The sequence below is a fragment of the Marmota marmota genome, unplaced genomic scaffold (assembly GCF_001458135.2).
Source record: "Marmota marmota marmota unplaced genomic scaffold, marMar, whole genome shotgun sequence".
NCBI lineage: Eukaryota > Metazoa > Chordata > Mammalia > Rodentia > Sciuridae > Marmota > Marmota marmota.
This window is the reverse complement of record NW_025999968.1, coordinates 7,286,437-7,306,979: the sequence shown is the minus strand read 5'-3', so window position 1 is coordinate 7,306,979 and position 20,543 is coordinate 7,286,437. Positions and strand designations below refer to the sequence as shown.

Sequence of the window (20,543 nt, the reverse complement as noted above, 5' to 3'; positions counted from 1 at the left end):
AGCAAATGGCGGCTCCCGCGGAGTGGATTTTCGGCACAGAAACCACAGCCCCGCCAACAATCCTAATCCACGAACTCTCCCTGTATAAAAAATATTCAAAAAAAAAAAAAAAAAGAAAGGCGGGGCGCACTGAGCTTTCTTTGCCTCCGGTACTTACAATCCACTGCTGATTACACATTCAACTTCTCTGCCCGGAGCGAAGCGAAAGAGGAAGCAGATGGGAGCAAAGCGCCCGCGGCTCTGGGTGGCAAAGCGTCCGGGAGCCAAGCGTCTCTTTTTCGATCTCTTTGTTCATCCTGCTGCTTGGCAAAGTGGTCCGCTACAGATTAACGGTGAAAGGAGCTCTTACACGCTGCGCGAAATCTCAATTAAAGCCGCTGCTCTGAGCACCACGCTCAGCACTTCAGCAACCCCCGTGCGCAGCGGCCATCTTCTCTAACTTATTATTTTATGGATGATTCACATCTTAAATTTTTGAGTCTTTATGACATAGGTTGAAAACTATTATAAGCTACTACTATAAACTATTATAAACTACTATAAGTCAACTTTGCTTGATGCTTGCTTTTGTAAGGAGTATTTTGGGGATAGGATACTGCCAAGTCATTCATTTACATGTTTTTTATAGTTTCTCTGGTGCAACAATTACATCATCGAATAGTTGTGGCACGAACCATAGTGCTTGAATAATATATTTGCTATGTTGCCCTTTCTAGAAATGTTCGTCAATCCCTCCTTGACAGAAATATGTGCTCAGTGAGATTTTTTTAGCTCTTACTACATGGGTGTTACATAATTCATGTTGGGTCTGTACTTTTAATTGCAATTGTTAATAGACAGGAAACAGAGCTGGAAAGTTGGCAGGAAGCTGACGGTGGGAGGACTTCACGTGTCGTTCAAAGGGATTTTGAGTCTATCCTATAGATAACCAGGAATAATTAGAAAGAATATTTTTCTACATTGTCTTTTACTGGGGATACATTTTGTATACTATTTTGTTTCTGGGTACTCTATTGAATTCTCTTAATAATTTTACAGCTTTTAAACTAAATCCTTAGGATTTTTAATTAAATGATGAACAAATAACAACAGGTTATAGAATGAGTTATGAAACTTTCTATCTTTTAATATGTCATGTCACTGTACCACTATGTAACTTTGAGAAAGATAATGTAGTTAGTCCTAATCCTACACCTGAGCATTCTCATAGATTATGGCTTGTATGGGAAATGTTATTTCAGTATCATAGATAATTATCAAGAACACATTGATATCCATGGTAGTGAAGGATGAAGATTAGATTAATTAGACCATTGGTTTGAGAGAAAGATATGATCTTTCACTGGGGACTAAAATGGAAAAAGAAGTTGAATACTGAGGCTACAGGAAGAAACCTTTCTATGGTGGGTGCTTGCCCTTAAATAATTATTTTAAGTGAGATTTTTATATCTCAAGGATGATATTTATTGAAAGAGTCAAAAGCAGTCTCCAATACTGTGAATGACTACATATGAAGTAAATATATTTGCTCCAAAAATATTTCAATTTACCTTAAAAATTTCAGCACCTTCAATTTTATGAAGAATTCCTTCTAACCTGAAAGCCTTGACAATTTCTCTCGCCATATTGAGCATGACGTTAATCTCGTCCTTTGTTTTCATGGTGACAGCGATTTCTGGGTGATCATACTCTAAGTAACCTGAAAAGTAACAAATTATTTTCAGATGCAATGAGAATATGCTTGTAAATGCTTCATGTGGACAATAGCTAATGGACTAAAGCCTTCAACATGGGGAAATGAACCTCTCCCTGACACACTCACTGTTGTCAATGGTCTCTTATGAGGAATATCAGAGTTCTGCCATTTTCTTGACAGCGCTCACACCTGTGCCTGAGCCCATGGGAAAGGATAGACAGCCCTCACCCTAAAACTAAGACTTATATTGACCCATTGGCCCTGGACACTGGGAGGCTGCTTGGGGCTCTAAATCTTGGGTGTTCATGATCTACTTTTCTATTCTGCTTAGATCAGGATTTTTGTCTATGGACTGTGTGCTCAGATATGCCTTCTGATTTAAACTCTTTCATTCATCCAGGTTATGGTCCTCTCACCTGGCCTATGTATCTAGATGACTCATCCATTGTGCTTTTCTGCTCATCTCTTCTGGATTCTTGGCTCCTTGGAAAATTTTATCCACGCAGATTTTACATTTGGACTTTTCTTTGATCATGACCTCTTATCTGTCCTGGTAACTGTTTGCCATACACAGTCTTGCTAATCTGGCCTCATTATCAGGCTTTTCTGTGTTCTTTTGCTGCCTACTACCTGGTACTGGACCTCTTTTTCCTAAGACTTGTGCAGCACACTTCTGTATTCAATTCAGTGTAACCCTAAACTTTGAATGGCAGCTCTGTGGGCAGTGAAGAGAAAAAGGAACTTCTTTCCCCATTTTTTCAGGAAGACACAAGTTTGGAAGAAAATGGAACTAATAAGGATATAAAATGGCATGCTTAGTTATGGCATGCAGGTATGGACTATTTAAACAGAAATTAAAAGATCTTCATTGTATCTGGCAGTGAGAATAAGTGTGTGGAGATAATATTACATTATACCCACTTATACTAGAAAATACAATTATGATGACTGTTGAAGTTATCCACTTTATTATTATTATTGGAAATAAGTTTCCTTAAAGATTAGCTTAGTTATAAAAGAAATCCTTGTTTTTCTGAAATCATGATGATAAAAGATGATCATGCTAAATATGTAGGAAGAAAGGTACTTACCTAGCTCTTTCATAGCTTGTTCCATATTACTTGTTACCTGAATTAATAACATCTACAGAACAAAAGAAATATTATTATCTCTATTGGAAAAATGAAACTTCATAAAATGTCTTTACATTTACAACTTTTGGATAGTTAACCAAATCAAACTTTGTAGAAAAGTATGATGGAGACCTTTGAGGGGATTAGAATTGAATTTTGTGCAATGAAAAGTTTCCATTTCCTTTCTTTTCTTTTCTCTTTTTTTTTTCCTTTTGTCGATGCTAAGAATCATCAAACCTCACACACTCTACCACTGAGCTACTAGGCTACACCTCCAGCCCTGAAGCCTTCTTTGCTTCAGCAAGAACACTGCAGAAAACAAGAAATGGCATTCCTAGGCTGGTTTGGAGAAGCCTAAAGGCACCTCATATATTTTTCCTCAAGGTAACTTGCTTTAGAATATTATTGATTCGGAAAGGCATGGGGGTTACTTGACCATTCATCTTTACGAGACCCTACAAATTTGGGACACAGGAATGGCTTTCAACCTCAAGGTTGATAAAAGGTTTGGCTAAGGGTGTTTGAAAATTGAAATGAAGACAAAAATTGGACAGTAATTTAGTGATCTAACTCCTTTTGCTTTTTCTCCTGTGCATCCTCCAATTCCAGGACTAAATATCAGAGGTTAAAAAAGACAACTAAACTCAGGAAATCAGTTTTAAAGTTGTGTGGTGAAGAGAGGAAAAACTACTTTTTGTGTTCTACCACACATTGAGTATACAGTTTTTTGTTTTTGTTTTTGTAACTACAAAGCTTTGCGCACATAAAATATAATAGTCAAATGTTCTAAATCACTTCTGGAGGCAAATATTGAATTCTACCTGGACAATAAACTTGTGGGCACATGACAGTATTAGGTGAAACCTAGAATTTAGGCCCTAGCACTGTCTCTGCCTCTTACTATCTATGGGACTTTGAGTTGACCATTTAACCCCTCTTGTTCTGTTGTTCTCATCTGCTTAATGAGAGAATTCCAAAAGGTTTCCATGTAGAAAACTATTGTTTTCTTTACTTCCTTCTATTTGTTAGATCACTCACTTTTATTTCCTTTACTGTTTACTATGGAAAAAACAAGGAGATTGTAGGAAGCCTTTAGGCATTATGAGGAACCTCTGCCCTACACTGCCGTCCCTTCTCACTTTCCAATATTTCCTATCTAATACAACAATAGCCTAATAAATCCTGGAGCTTGCATTGGTAGAAAGCTGACCACTACATACGAGTTTCACGAGGACCAAAAACTGATTTACAAGACTTACTGAAATGTTGTTTCATATTAGCAAGAAATTTAAATGTAGACTAGTTTAAGCTTTTGCAGAGATTAATTAACACACCAGGAGTCAAAGACCACAGCTAAATGTACTGATTCAGAACATAATGGATGAGGTCAACCCGGGTAGAAGGAGTGAAGTCTTTTCCTAGTATTTAAAATTTTTCTCACCTGTTTAATTTGTTCAGAACTTGCAATCCGATCAATTATATTCATGACATCTGCTTCACCTTGGATGTATCCTTTTAGTATAGCATACCGAAAGGACAGCTGATGACTCATCCTTTTATCTATTATTTGCAGCAACTTTGGAGTTATGAGCTGAGAAAAACAGGACAACTATTGTAAATTGCACAAATCTCTCTCTATATATATATGTGTGTGTGTGTGTGTGTGTGTGTGTGTATAATATATATATAAATTGCACAAATTTTATTTGCTTATATGTTGATCAGTTTAACCCAAATTAATAATGAAAAATTATGTGCCTTCTAAGGTAACTAGAGTAACCTGCCGAGGTTCTTATTTTATTCATGCTGTCTTTTATAACTTCATGACTAAAACTACTTCTCATAATGGATAATATTAGGTACCTATTTGTAGCTTATAACTTTATTCTTTATATATGTATCTTATGGAGTATTAAATGCTATTTTCAAATGGTTTTAGTTCTTGTGAAACAATGTGACTTATCTTCTGAGTTTAGTTGTAAAATGATTATCTACAAAATACTGACACCCTCACATGCTAAATCTATAAAACTTCCAATTAGATGGTCTCTTCGGGTGAGAACCTACCACTACCATATCCCCAGTTACATTCCACAATTAATTTCTCCTCTTTGCCAAGGGTTTAAGTCTCCAGCTTCTATGTTTTAACTGGGCAGCTCCCTAACTTTAGCAGAGACAGCTATTCCCTCTGTTTTTCTATCTATGCTCCATAATCTCCATACTCTCACCCCAACCACCTGCCACTAATCCCCAAAAGATTCAGCTCAAGTATCACCTAATAAAGGAAGCTTTTTACTTTACTACTTGCATACTACTGTTTTGCATTTATCCTACCATATAACTTTGGAACCTAGAATACTTGTCATTTTCCTTCTACGACAAATTCCTTTGGTGCAGAGATTATCTAATTTGTTTTTCCTGAATCCATAAGCAAAAAAAAAATTTTCTTAGATGGGTTATCAGTTTCTTTAACCAAACTTTTTGGTAGGTTCTGTATATCCTCCCTCTTATCAGAAAGAACTAACTAGATGTTAAAATAGACTAGACTTGCCTTCCTTGGGTTAGATTGCACACTAGCATTACTTACTATTCCATAGAATACTAAAGTATTGACTGCATCCTTTTAACCTACTTGATTTATGCCTCTCAGTAGCAAAATAAAAGTTATAAGCACTCTATAATGTTATCTTAAACTCTTGATTAAATTGGTCTATTTAGCTTAGCATGTCACACAGTGCTTAAATGGGTTCATGCCCTGTGTACGAATAGCAAAAGAATCAGAGAAATTATATCTGTGTCCATATATCCTTACATGTCTTGTCATGGAGTTTCATGTCATTGAAATAATCATACAAAAAATGAAAACCACACATCATACTTGTTATAGAAACATGATTTAGAGCCAGGTGTGGTGGTGCACACCTGGAATCCCAGCAGCTCGGGAGGCTGAGGCAAGAAAAGTTCAAAGTCAGCCTCAGCAACTTAGAGAGGCCCTAAGCAACTTAGTGAGACCCTGTCTCAAATAAAAAATAAAAAAGGGCTGTGGATGTGGCTCAGTGATTAAGTGCTCCGGGTTCAATTCCCAGTACCAAAAAAAGAAGCACATTTTCGATACTCAAAGGTCATTTTTGATACTACTCTATAACAGTGCTATGAATATACATAACATGGCACATCTAGTTTTTGTTCTTAATTTGTGTGAATGTATGCTATTTGTTTTATTCCTGTGACTATTTTGAGTAAATGTTGTTTTTTATAATCTATATCTTTCATCTTCTTGTATCTATAAAAAGAAAAATTATTTCAAGGTTAACTTGTATTAGTATGGAATTTTTCATCTTCTCTCTGTTAAAAGGAAAAGCTGTGATGAGTACGTCTATACTTTCACATGATAAACTAATTTCTAATTTAATTATTATTCTTACTTCTTATATTTAGTCATTGATTAATCTTTATTTATTTATATGTAGTGCTGAGAATCACACATGCCAGGCAAGCGCTCTACCACTGAGCCACAAGCCCAGCCCTAATTTAATTATTCATAACATAAAATGTTATAAAACTTGATTCATCAAAGGGAGCTAAAATTTAAGATCTAAACAACCCAATAGAAAGTAGTTGCCATAAGTAAACTGATTTTAGCCACATTTCATGAAACAGGAGAAATCTGAAATTGAGTGATTTACTGGCTCTTTACCTTCAAAATGCGTAATATACGAAGGAGTCGAACTATTTTCATAAAGACCACTTTGGCTTCAATGAAATTCAAATAATAATTAATGAAATTTGTCTCAGTAAGTATTATATCTATGATGCCAATCAATGAAATTACTGACTCAAAAATATTCCAGGTGTGTGAAAAATAGTTCTTCCTCATTGCTGCCATCTGTTGATTTAAGAAGAAATTACATGGTCATGGTTTCAATTTTACTACATCATTTTCCACAATATCTTAAATTTCACCAGTTAGGTTTTTCTCTGATGCATCTAAGAGTCTGAATGTCTAAAATGCCACCAAAAAACAAAGACCAACAGGTTCAGCAATGCAGTCTGTAAAGGGGCACTCAGGACCATTGACTTAGAATGGGTCTTCAAGTATAGGCATAGATAGAAAGAAGCAGATTTATAAAATGTCCCTGGAAATAAGGGGCAGCAGTGAAAAGACAAATTCAAGCAAATACACAGTGTGTCATGGTCCTTTAATGTAAAACAAACAGCCAAAAATGCTTACAGAATTAATGTAAGGATTTGAAATCTTGTAATGCAAGGATTTGAAATAGATGAAGAAAGCAATAACTGGTGCCTTTATAGTTGATAAATTGTTGTTATGAACATAATGGTGATTTTGAAAGACAGGATGAAAAGGGGCAGAGCTGAAATCAATAGAAAAAAGGGTAAAAAAAAAATAAAAGAGAAACAAGTGCCAGGTTGCAAATTGAGCAGTAAGAATGATTCTTGAGTTAAGAATCCTTTGATTCTGGAGGTAATTATTTGAAGTTAAGTTGAAGGTAGAGACAAGGATTGCACAGAGGAAGTTTCCTCCCGGTATCTCCATAAAGTACAATGATGTCTTTATAGTCCAGTTCTGATACTTAACTAAGCTTGACTGTATGAAGCCAACTATAGCTAGGGCAGCAGCTCAAACTTGGTAAAGTACAAAGACTAATAGAAGCATTTAACAAATAAATATTTTTTAAAAGAGGCATCTATTATTGGATCCAGAGGCATTTTCATATATCATTTAGTAACACTGCCCTTCTATAGTTGAGGAAATTAAGGTTGGGAAAAGTTCAGTAACTTGATGAATAGCTTACAACTCATCACAGAAAACTAAAATCAGAGGCAAGGTTGACTGCATTCTAGTTTAATGTTTTTTTCACCACAGTGTGTGTTAAATGATGTTAGGGCACTCTTTACCCTACCACTATTAAACCTAACCCCAATTGCTTAATTTCCTTTTAATTCTGATACCCCCTATGTTCTTTCTGACTAGCTTGGAATTTACCAAGCACTATGTGATTGGATTTGAATCCACTCTTTTCCACTACTATGACTCTGCAACAGCATTTAAATTCTACAGCCAAGATTTGAGATTTATTTATTTTGTCCAAACATCATATGCATTTATTTTATTTAAATCTTCTGGCGAAAAATGTTTTATACTACAAATTGTAGATCCGTATGACAGAATATTGCTGTCCTTGCATTTAAGAATCCAGTTGTGACTTTTTTCAAGTATAAAAAATCTGTCACGTTATCTATTCATTTGTTTATCTGTATATAATAAAAGTATAAAGTATAAAAATAATAGAATGAACATCCATCTGCTTAATACCTTGCTGAGTTTAAGAACATTCATAATACTATTTAAACTGTGTCCCTTTGACTTATACTGTTGTAAAATTTATTTTTTGCAATATGGAATCAATGCTATAAGCATGCATATTTACTACTGAGTCACCCTAAACACCATCTTTAAAAAATAAAGTCTGTCTTGAGAAGGAAAATTTCATATATTCTTTTAGAAAATTGTCTGTAGTTAGTGTTTTAAAAGTCTTATTAGACATAACGTATTCACACACACAAATTTTATATTACCTTAAGTAGATCCTCTAGAATATAAAATGCAAGAAAATAGTAGTTAGTGAATCTTATTTCATGCTCATAGATGTCATTTAACTGGGATATCCAAGAGATTATAATAGGAAATATATTCATTAATACCACAAGGTATCCAATATACTCAAATTCATCAGTAAATACTATTTTATGGCATAGACGAAGAAAGCAGTATCTGTAAAATAAAGAGAGAGTTTTATCTGACAAGAGGATTATGTTAAATAGTGTTCATTATACACTCAGTTCTGCTCTTAGTAGCCATAGCACCATGCTTAAGTCTGAAAAGCAGCCACCACTGGCTTAATATTGTCATCCTGACTCAGACATTGTCCTTTTAATTTCCTCTTCTGCTTAATCTCTTTAGTTTTCCCTTTCCCTTTCCTTCTTTTCTCACCTTTCATTAACTTTTATTTAACATTTAATAGAAATGCTTTTGGAATAAGCCATGGATAATTCAAACTGAAAATGTTTTTTTAAAATAAAACAGTAAGAATTCCTCTTAGCTATATTATGAACATAAAGGAATTATAGCATGTATGTGTGGTATTAGAACAGTATGGACCCAAATCTTATCAAAAAATTTTGAAATGGTGATGTGCTTTAAAAAATAGTTTTCATACCAAGGATGATACTAAAGAGTATAACTGTGGATGAGAAAATTTACTCTTTATATACAATAATAGCAATAATACTTAAAAATATTTTCAAGTAGTATAATAATATATTATTGTTTAAAATTAAATGATATGATTGATTAATAAATCAAATAATGCTGGATTATTTTCCCATTCTTAGGGGTACATTTGCGTTATGAGGCAGAAGCTCTTTATAATTTTGTGTTCTATTTGAAAAAAAGAAAATGACATTTTTGAATACAAAAACATTGCCAGGGTCCTCCAAAGCCTTAAGCAATGCTTGCATGTGCAAGGAGCCAAGGTAAGCCTTGTTAACGTCATGACAGCAACACATCTGCCCTTCTTGGTCCGCTCTCCAGAATGTTGTTCTTGATCTCCTCCAGCAGCAAAGCTGTATTGGCACAGAACTGCACTTGTGATACCTTTTGCTTAAATTTATGGTTGATTATAATCTGTCTTGTTGGTGTCAGATAAGTGAATTTTGAAGGAGAAAAAAATAGAGACTATAGGGCTATTCATATTTCCTTTAAATCTTTATTGTTATGTTAACTTCTTCATTCCTCCTGGAATACTATATTGCCTCTTACTTACTATTTTGTTTATTGGTTCCACTTGGCCACTTGGCCACTCCTGCTGTAATAGGATAGTGGATCCACGTGAATGTTTGACCTGATAGTTATGTATATGTGCCCTCAGGGATCTGGAGAAACAATCACATAGTAATTGATCTTATCCCTTTCGTAACCAGGTTCTCTTTAGAAAAGTGTCTTTCTAGTTTACTGTTCATCTAAATGGCCCTTTGACACACATAATTTCTTAGCCATCCCAGATCAAGGAGACTGAGGCCTGAAAAGCTCTTTTGGCTAATAAATCATGCAGCTAGGATTCTAAACTGAGACACCTGACTTCAAAATCTGTACCACTAATTACCTAGGAACGATAATATTTAAAGACTACAGGGACTGCCCATTCTAGCTTTTCAAATCGCTCTCCTTTTTTTTCAAATTTAATCAATAGAAATGATTACTCAGAAGAGTTGTAGCGTAAATCAGTATTAAAAGCTCTTAAAGGTATGCAATACAAACGTAAACATTTGCCATTTGAGTGTGGTAGATTAAAGTAGCCACAAATTTTTTGAAACTCCTGTTGAGAAACAGGGTCAATATCCCTTCCCAGCAGTTCTAAGAAAAGAAACATAAGTCATACAAATTGAAAAAAAAAGAAATACAATTATCTTAATTTTTACATGGCATATACAGTGGGAATAAACCGTCTGAAAATGAAATTAAGGAAGTAACTCTAGTTAAAACAACATTAAAAAGAATAAATACTTAAAATTACATTTAACCAAAGATTTATACTCTGAAAACTACAATATACTACTAAAAGAAATTAAGGGTCTAAATTTTTTAAAGAGAGAAATTCCATTCCATTTTCATGGATTGGAAGGTTTAATATTGCTAAATTATATACTACAATCAGCAACGTACGGATTCAATGCTTCTGCAGATTCAATGCAACCCCTATGAACATGTCAGTGATTTTTTTTTTTTTGCAGAAATAGATAGGATAATCATAAAATTTATATGGCGTTTCAAGAGAGCTCAAATAACTACTGCAGTTTTGTAAAAGAAAAAATAGAGTTGAAGAACTCATACTTTCTAATATTAAAATTGTTTAGCAGCTGTGGAAAACAATTTGGTGGTAGCTCAAGAAGCTAAATATAAAATTATCAAGAAGTTAAATATAAAATTATCTAAAGAATGGAAAGCAAACATTCAAACAAATACTTTTACACAAATATTTATAACAGTGCTATTTATACTAGCCAAAAGGTGGAAACAGTCCAAATGTCCATGATCAGATGAATGGGTTAAAAAAAATTATATTCCACACAATGGAATATCATTCAGATGTAAAAAGGAGTAAAATATTGATATAAACTACAAAGTGGATGAACCTCATGCTAATGATACATACTACGTTCATGTGCATGAAAACATTATGGTAAGTGAAAGAAGCTAGAAATAAAAGGCTACCCATGGATGATTCTATTAAAATTCAGAGCAGGCAAAAGAATATAATTTAGTGCTATCTGGGAGTTGGAGAAAGAAGGGAAAGAATGCAAAATGACTGCTAAATGAATATTGGCTTTCTTTTGGGTTAGTGAAACTGTTACAGAATTTGACAGAATTGATGGTTGCCCAACACTGTGATTGTACAAAATAATATTGAATTGTACACTTGAAAATAACTAGTGGTTAATTTTGTTATATGAGATTTATCTCAATTAAAAAAGAGAACACTATTTGTCTTTCCTTTTTAAAGTAATTTTTGTTTAGTATACAAGTAATTTAAGCTACTTAAAAATATTTTGCAAAGTATTTAGGTTATAATTAAAAAGAGAATGAAAAGGGAATTTCAAAAAAAAACCATTTTTTATAAGTCTCAAAAGCATTTACCTTGATGGAATCCCTTTATCTTTCTTAGTATTGTATACCCAATTGAGCAGTACTTTTCTAAGGAAGCTAAGTAGTTTTTTGCTTTCAGAATAATGCTTTATTGTCTCAGGAGTCATATATCTAAAAAAAAAGAGAGAGAGAGAGAGAGATCTTTAAATATGCTTTAAACATGTTGAGATAAGTTTAAAACAGTGTTGTCGGAAAGCAGGAAAAACATTTTATGAAGTGATATCTGTGAATGAGACATTTTCATGAGTACGGATGAAAGCCATGAAATCATAGACTCAAGTAGATACACAATTATGAAGTTAGGTTGTCAGACCCACTCATTAAAGAAAGAGCACACAAAAATTGGGGATTCATGGTTTAAAAGAGCAGAGAATTCAAGGCCCAGGAAGAGAATATCATTCAAATATTCAGGATTCAGATTCACCTTGGTTTTCATTTTGGATTTCCTACTGTCTGATATGACAGTGAACACATAAACACATAAACTCACAAACATGTACTTACAACTAGGGGTAAAAATATCATGTCAGACTAGGATAGTTAAATGAGGAGATTTTATATATATATATATATAAAGTAGCTAGAGCATCTCACACATTTATCTCTTTTGTTTCATCTTTAGGGCAATGGGTCAAATTACAATGGAAAGGTTAGTGCTATGAAGGACCCCAAAAGACTTTCTGGTAGCACTGCTTCAGATTGTCTGCAGGGTTTGTGCTGAGAAGGGTCAGATCCCTGTGTTGTGGCTTGATCTTGTTGAGTCAACCCTTTTGGTTTTATAAGAAATTTCCCTGCTGTTGACCAGAAACCCTCACTGCCTTCATCAGACAGGTGACAGAGGTCTGGGTAAATGGGCCTGAGGCCCAAGCTTGTCCTGTGGCTTCAAGGAAGGGCAATTGAACCTGAATTTAAAGGTGGACCTTGTCCTCTCTATTGATTAAAATGCTCTCACTTTGAAATGTGTGCAATTTCTCTGCTAGAGGGGTATTAATGTAATGGAAAAGAATATGTTGTCATTTGATTCTCCAAGATTCAATACAATAAGGTGTTAGTTACATGGAAAATCTTGAGTGTAGAGGTGATTTGATCCATTCACTATTTGAAAAAAATATCTATTGAACACCCATTTTGTTTGCTGTGGATTTACTAGTCTCTGCCTTTGACACAATGTGGTGGTACCTCAAGAAATTAAATGCCAATTTTATACTTAGGGGTTTACCCAAAAAACAAGAGGGATAAAACTTGCCCATAACAATTATATTGAAGTGTAGTGAGTGTTGCCACAGAGACACTCTCTAAGGGGGACATTTAACAGAGTTCTGGAGAAGCAGGAAACCCTCCTAAAATAATTCATATCTAAGCTAAGATCTGATGATTTCATGAGTTCCTATGAATCTTAAAGTTCTGTGATATCAGTAAGTATGTGATCATTTACAGTCCAAATTTCTAAGTAATGCAGGCTCCTGAATTCATATTTTACATCACATGTTCACTCTTTAGAACAGATGATGTCTCTAACTGGATGGTGAGGCACCTTGCCTTATTATACAAAAGACCATGAGTAAGTTATCTAAAATCTTATGTGCCGCAGTCTGGCTGGGCACAAATGCCGCAGTCTGGCTGGGCACACAATCATGAGCCACCACACAGCTTGTAGATTCAAACAGCAACTCTTTATTCCCGAACTCACACCAGCCGTCTACAATCACGTTCTGGGGAAATCCACGTTCTCTGCCCAAATCCACCTCCACTGGGCTTCTATCTCCAAAATATACTGTCTGAATCCCGTGAGAACTCAAGGGGAACTCAGGCAGCAGGATACGCCCTATTCCCAGCAGGAATAATCTTAAACCTTAAACCTGGAACCTAAACCGGGAACGCCCTAATCCGCCTTGGTCCTTGAACAAGGTCACCTACATTCAATGTCACTGCAACATGGGGTACGCTGGCAAGGAAACTGTCATACCTACTTGGCTAATGGCTCCCAGCACTTATGCTTCATTTTCTTCCCCCCATCGTAAAGATAATAATAGCACTTCTCTCATATAATTTTTGTGAGCTAAAAATAAATAATGCATCTAAAGTGTCAGGAGCTGCCACATAGGAACCGAGTGCCCTTAGCCTTGAGCCATGAGAATGTGGAGATGTGGCAAGCCAGCCATGGGCTGTGTGTGTGTGTGAACTATGAACATTGAGTGCACAAAGTGAATTTAATCAATGTTGCCCCTCTGGGCGGGCCTCACTCTGGTCTTTTCACTTGCTCTGCCTCTGATCCCCACACAGCTCATGAGATGGGCATGGCCTTCCTAGATGACAGTCAATCAGCTGACAGCAGACATCAGGAAGCTAGACTCAACCCCTTGCCTTATTTGAATGGCTTCTCCCCATTGAAAGGGTTCAGCAAGTGCTCCTTGCTCTCTCTCTTTTCCACAGATCCCTAAGGTCAGAGGAACCATCATAAGACCCAAAGAAAAAGGTATTTCTCTGTCTCTGTGTGATTGTTTCGTGTCAGCCCAGTTCACCTGGAGTGACCTTGGGCGTTTAGTGTTAAAAAATGTGTCTGGCACAGCACACAATAAACTATACATTATTCTTGAGCAATTTCATAGACTTTTAGCATAGGCCATGCTACCTTTGTGTAAATCCTCTTCTCTTTCTATGCTTAAACTTGTTTTCTGGTCACAGGACACCCCAACCCAAGGAGCTACTATAGGAATGGTTAATAAATAGCAAAGTCAGCTCTCAGACATTCCAGCAAAGAAGCAAGTTCCATCAACAGACATTCTCTAGAAGCTGGAACATCAATTTACTAATCATGATATTCCTCACAATGCCTGACATGCAGCTTTGCACATATTAGCATTCAATGCATGTCTCTGACATGTATAAGTAAAAAATATCATATATTCCAAAATTTGTATGTTGAATATTAATAGATGATGTTTGAAGTGCCACTTGTGCTTTGGGAAGATGTGCATGTGGAGATGAAGGAACACTGTGCTCTTAAGCATTCAAACAGTCTTAGATAAAGTAATTTACCACAGCTTAACTTTGGGGTAGGGGCCAAAAATAGGAAGAGGAGAGCATTTTGTTCAAAAGGAGCAGCTTGTACAAAAGCACAGGCATGAACAAGTGCAGCAAGCTTGGCAAAGTGGAAGTAGGTGATTTTGCCTAACCCTGAGGGTAGAACAGGCAGTGCCTTGTACTCACTCACACATGAACCCGAGTTACCCAACAAAAGCAGGAAAACTCACTTGCATAATTTCCTACATGCCCTGGCTTAAGATAGGAGGCCTCTCTTAACACATACTTACTCTCCCTTCCTTTCACCAAAGCTTCCAGCTGCACCAACCAACACCTGGGCTGCACTCTGGGACAGAGTCTCATTCTTGTATTGTCTTTGGTAGCTCGCCTAAAAGAAACATTGATTAAAATTATTGGATAGCATGGAAGACAATGACAACTTATTATTTTCCTTATGAAAAGATAATCTTTGAAAAAGAAGTCAAAATCCCCAGATAATCCAGTTTGTTTACATAGAGCATCTTTCTATGAAGTCCAGACTATCAGATCAGCACAGAAGGTAAGACCTGAGCTTTGGGTGGAACAAGCTATCACCAAAAGACCTATTGCTGGTTGTTAATCAAGTTTCCAAAAAATCAGTGGAGTTCTGTGCCAAATAAATCTGAGAATGGCTGGAAGCTATATTCCCAATTTAAAAGTTCATAATGCATATTTGAATACTTAAAAAAAAGAGACTCTTGCAAATCCTAAAGGATTAAAGTGATTCTGGTTTACAGCTTTATTTAATTTCACTTCCCTAAATATTTCCAATCAGAACTCTGCTCTGTGCAGTCTATTATAAAGATAAAATGGACCAATACTGCTTTGCAAAGCACAATCCTTTTTAATTATACATAATAATTATACAGAATAGTGGAGTTCTTTGTGGCATAGTCATACATGCATATAACATAATTGTCCAATAGATGGAGAGTTGGGTAGCTTCATGTCTCCTCATGTATGAGCAGGAAATGTTGTGGAAACTATGATCTGATATGGTTCTTGATTTCTGTGTGCTGACACTGTTGAGAATCACTCTAGAAACCAACTTTGTACCTCGAATATGTGATATGACCAAGGATTCCTGGGTCCTGTAGCAGGAATTCTCTCACACAATTAAAACACTGTTTTGTTCTTGGGGAGTTTACTAGAAAAGGATACCAACTAAATTTGGGGATTTAAATTTATCTGTGGGATTAAAAAAATTATCTGTTCATAATGACAGGAATTCTACAGAGTAGTACTCTCCTCCTAAAACAACATTAAAGTATTTATAAACAAACAAACAAAAAAAATCCAACAAAACGAAACATGTAAGATTAAAACATTTTCATTTTCCTCAAAGATAAAATTATAGCTTGTAGAAAAAACGAGGATGTCAAAAATAATGTGGGTCTCATGAAAGCTTTGCAATACAAATGACAAAGCAGTTATAACTAGAAAAATGTTCATCCTTACATGATCATTTCCACAAAAACAGAAGAATTTAGAAAATGGCTGATTCCTAAAAAGTAACTGACATTAAATTAACTGATTAATATATGTTTTATATTCTTGTAACAACATTGAGAATATTCTAATCTATATTTTATAATGGTGAAAGCCGAGGCTCAGAGAATTAAGTAACTTTTCAGAGATGACATTAGTAGCTCACATTTCTCTGAATTTAAAGCTCACTTTCCCAGCTCCATGATGGTTGGCTGCCTCTTTTTTCTTTGTTTTCCCATAGTTTTTTTATTGCTCATTATTACATAATGGTGGGATCCATTGTCTCATATTTGTACATGCACACAATGTGACAATAAATTCATACAAATTTCATTCTTCTTTTTTAAAATTTTTAATTTGTTTTAATTAGTTATACAAGACAGTAGAATGCATTAATGCACTTTGCTACATCATACATAGATGGGATATAATTTCTCTTTTTTCTGAGTGTACATGTTGCAGCATCACATTGGTCATGAAGTCATATATACATATAAAGTCATAATGTCTGTTTAATTCTACTATCCTTCCTATCCTCACATCCTCTCCCCTTCCTTCCCTTCACTTCCCTCTACCTAATCTAATGTAACTCTATTCTTCTCTAGTGCCCCCCACCTTATTGTGAATTAGTATCTGCACATTAGAGAACACATTCAGCCTTTGGTTTTTTGGAATTGGCTTATTTCACTTAGAATGATAATCTCCAACTCCAACCATTTACCTGCCAATGCCATGACTTCATTCTTCTTTAACTCTGAGTAAAATTCCATTGACTATATATACCACATTTTCTTTATCCAGTCATCTATTTAAGGACACCTAGGTTGACTCCATAATTTAGCTATTGTGAATTGAGCTGCTATAAATATTAATGTGGCTGCATCACTATATTATGCTGATTTTAAGTCCTTTGGGTATAAACCAAGGAGTGGGATAGCTGGGTCAAATGTCGGATCCAGATTTCTGAGGAATCTTCATACTGCTTTCCATAGTGGTTGCACCAATTTGCAGTCCCACCAGAAATGTATGAGTGTACCTTTTCCCCCCACATCCTCACCAACACTTATTGTTGTTTGTATTCTTGATGATTGCCATTCTGACTGGAGTGAGATGAAATCTCAGTATAGTTTTTAATTTGCATTTCTCTAATTTCTAGAGATGTGGAACACTTTTTCATATATTTGTCGATTGATTGTATTTCTTCTTCTGTGAAGTGTCTGTTCTGTTCTTTTGCCCATTTATTGATTGGGTTATTTGTTTTTAGTATTAATTTTTTTTGAGTTCTTTGTATGTCCTGGAGATTAATGCTTTTTTAGAGGTACGTGTGGTAAAGATTTTCTTCCAATTCTGTAGGCTCTCTCCTCACATTATTGATTGTTTCCTTTGCTGAGAAGAATCTTTTTAATGTGCGTCCATCCCATTTATTGATTCTTGATTTTATTTCTTGTGCTTTAGGGGTCTTGTTAAGGAAGTTAGATCCTAGGCTGACTTGGTGAAGATTTGGTCCTAATTTTTCTTCTATCAGGCACAGGGTCTTTGTTCTAATGCCTAATTCTTTGATCCACTTTGAGTTGATTTTTGTGCAGGGTGAGAGATAGAGGTTTAATTTCATTTTACTACATATGGATTTCTAGTTTTGCCAGCACCATTTGTTGAATAGGCTCTTTTCTTCAGTGAATGTTTTTGGCACATTTGTCTAGTATGAGATAACTGCATTTGTGTAGGGTTGTCTCTGTGTCTTCTATTTTGTGCCATTGGTATGTGTGTCTATTTTGGTGCCAATAAATGCTGTTTTTATTATTATAGCTCTATAATATAGTTTAAGGTCTGGTATTGTGATGCTTCCTGCTTCACTTCTCTTGCTAAGTATTGTTTTGGCTATTCTTCCAAATAAATTACATGATTGCTTTTTCTATTTCTATGAAGAATACCATTGGGGTTTTAATAGGAATTGCATTAAATCTGTATAATGCTTTTGGTAGTATGGCCATTTTGACAATATTAATTCTGCCTATTCAGGACCATGGGAGATCTTTCAATCTTCTGAGGTTTTCTTCAATTTCTTTCTTTAGTCTTCTATAGTTTTCATTGTAGAGGTCTTTCACTGGTGAAGGCGATCCCCCACTCACTGTCTTGACAGGGTCACAGTGAGAATAAGTGCTGGCAAAGCCGCTCTCCCACTGTCTTGACAGGGTCACAGTGAGGATGAATGCTGGCAAAGCCACGCTGGTTGGTGGGAAACCGAAACCATGAGACCCTTTTTTATGTAATTGGGACTTTTCATTTTCATGCTTATGTTCCTGACAGGAGGCATGAGTTTGTTAAATGCCAAACAAATTAAATTTCAGATGGCTAGAACATAACAGGTAGTTCATGCCTTGAAGGCTGTTCTACTACCCATCAGCATATCAAAGACAAAGTAGAAGGCTGTTCTTCTATCTCAGTACATTGAGGACAAATCTGATAATGGACAACAATCATTTTCTGAAAGGTCATGAGAATTTTAGGCACCACATTGATTATATCAACTAGAACCCAAGCCCGTATTTCCGGCCTCTTAGAAAACCTAATCATTATGATTATTTTACAAAGCCCACCATATGTAGTCTCATTCTTGATTGAGGAAAGTTATATTATACACTTAGGAAAGTTAAAACATATAAAGATATATTCTTCTCTTTTTATAAACCCTTTTTTACTTTACATAGGAATTTATGATGAGCATAGTTAATATTGGTGGAAAGTGGACTGATGTTTAGAACTTACTTTCTATTGAGAAAGATTATAAAGATATGAGAACTAGTGCACCTTGACTGAGAAACAAAGAAACTCTTTGAGAAAGCAGCTCAACCAGTTTCATGAGAATAAATTTAGGAATTAATTAAAGTAGCTTTATAAGATATATTTTTAGAATAATGTTAGAAATATTATCCTATTTAGATTTTTGGTTTAGAAGTTCTTAGTCGTATGGGTTTCTGATATGTTTTAAGAATGATTTATAAACTTTAGGATATTTTAAGTATAAGATTTAAGGGGATTTTTTTAGATGGGAATTTTAGATTAGAAATAAAGTAAAGGTGTACTTTAAACTTAAAAGTTAATGATAGGTTAGGAGATTTAGAGTCTGGTTACGTAGTTTGGCATTAGTTAATAAGAAAATAACATATCTTGGGGAAAATAGTAAATCTTGGGAAAATGTGAAAAATGTAAATTAGTGATGCATTTTATTAATGATTCTGTACTTTTAATAATTAAATAACTAAAGGTCATATCCTGTAAAAATGTAAATTGAAGTTACATTTTTTGTACCCCTAATCATGGTTAAGGAAAAGTTTTAAATTGTCTTGGCAAAAGTTTTAAAATGTATAATCAATGACGTATTCTGAATCTATAATGATAAGAAAAATTGCAATAAAAGATGACCCAGAGAAAGCTGCATTAGAGCTTTCTCTCTGGAGATTGCTCCAACGGAACGACTCCTATCTCATCTTTTCGCCGACGCCACTCATCCTTCAGGACTCCCTGGACCTTGCTAGGGCAGGACCCCGGCATTTCACCTCTTTTGTTAGATTGATTCCCAGGTTTTTTTTGTGTTTTTTTTTTTTTTTTGAGGCTATTGTAAATGAGGAAACAAAACTTCAGACCAATATCCCTGATGAATACAGACACAAAAATGATCACCTCAATGCAGAAAAAGCATTCGACAAAATACAGTACTCCTTCATGTTCAAAACACTAAAAAAACTAGGGATAGTAAGAACATTCCTCAGCATCATAAAAGCTATATATGCTAAACCCAAGACAAGCATCATTTTATTTTTTATTTTTTTAAATTTTTTATTGTTGGTTGTTCAAAACATTACATAGTTCTTGATATATCATATTTCACACTTTGATTCAAGTGGGTTATGATCTCCCATTTTTACCCCGTATACAGGTTGCAGAATCACATCAGTTACACATCCATTGATTTACATATTGCCATACTAGTGTCTGTTGTATTCTGCTGCCTTTCCTATCCTCTACTATCCCCCCTCCTCTCCCCGCCCATCCCCTCTTATCTCTCTACCCCCTCTACTGTCATTCATTTCTCCCACTTGTATTATTTTTCCCTTTCCCCTCACTTCCTCTTGTATGTAATTTTGTATAACTCTGAGGGTCTCCTTCCATTTCCATGCAATTTCCTTTCTCTCTCCCTTTCCCTCCCACCTCTCATCCCTGTTTAATGTTAATCTTCTTCTCATGCTCTTCGTCCCTACTCTGTTCTTAGTTACTCTCCTTATATCAAAGAAGACATTTGGCATTTGTTTTTTAGGGATTGGCTAGCTTCACTTAGCATAATCTGCTCTAATGCCATCCATTTCCCTGCAAATTCTATGATTTTGTCATTTTTTAATGCAGAGTAATACTCCATTGTGTATAAATGCCACATTTTTTT

General features: G+C 35.2%; 1 protein-coding gene across 1 annotated transcript in view; it reads right to left on the bottom strand.

Annotated features, from left to right (window-relative positions):
* The window catches only part of Slc9c1 (solute carrier family 9 member C1), a 72,829-nt gene that overhangs the window by 16,450 nt on the left and 35,836 nt on the right, over window positions 1–20,543 (bottom strand). The window contains exons 13-19 of the mRNA XM_048803847.1: window positions 14,869–14,966; window positions 11,546–11,665; window positions 8,428–8,623; window positions 6,527–6,715; window positions 4,271–4,420; window positions 2,788–2,839; window positions 1,551–1,699 (exon numbers count right to left, since the gene is read on the bottom strand). Coding sequence (XP_048659804.1) covers window positions 1,551–1,699; window positions 2,788–2,839; window positions 4,271–4,420; window positions 6,527–6,715; window positions 8,428–8,623; window positions 11,546–11,665; window positions 14,869–14,966 — 954 coding nt within the window. The remainder of the gene's footprint in view (window positions 1–1,550; window positions 1,700–2,787; window positions 2,840–4,270; window positions 4,421–6,526; window positions 6,716–8,427; window positions 8,624–11,545; window positions 11,666–14,868; window positions 14,967–20,543) is intronic.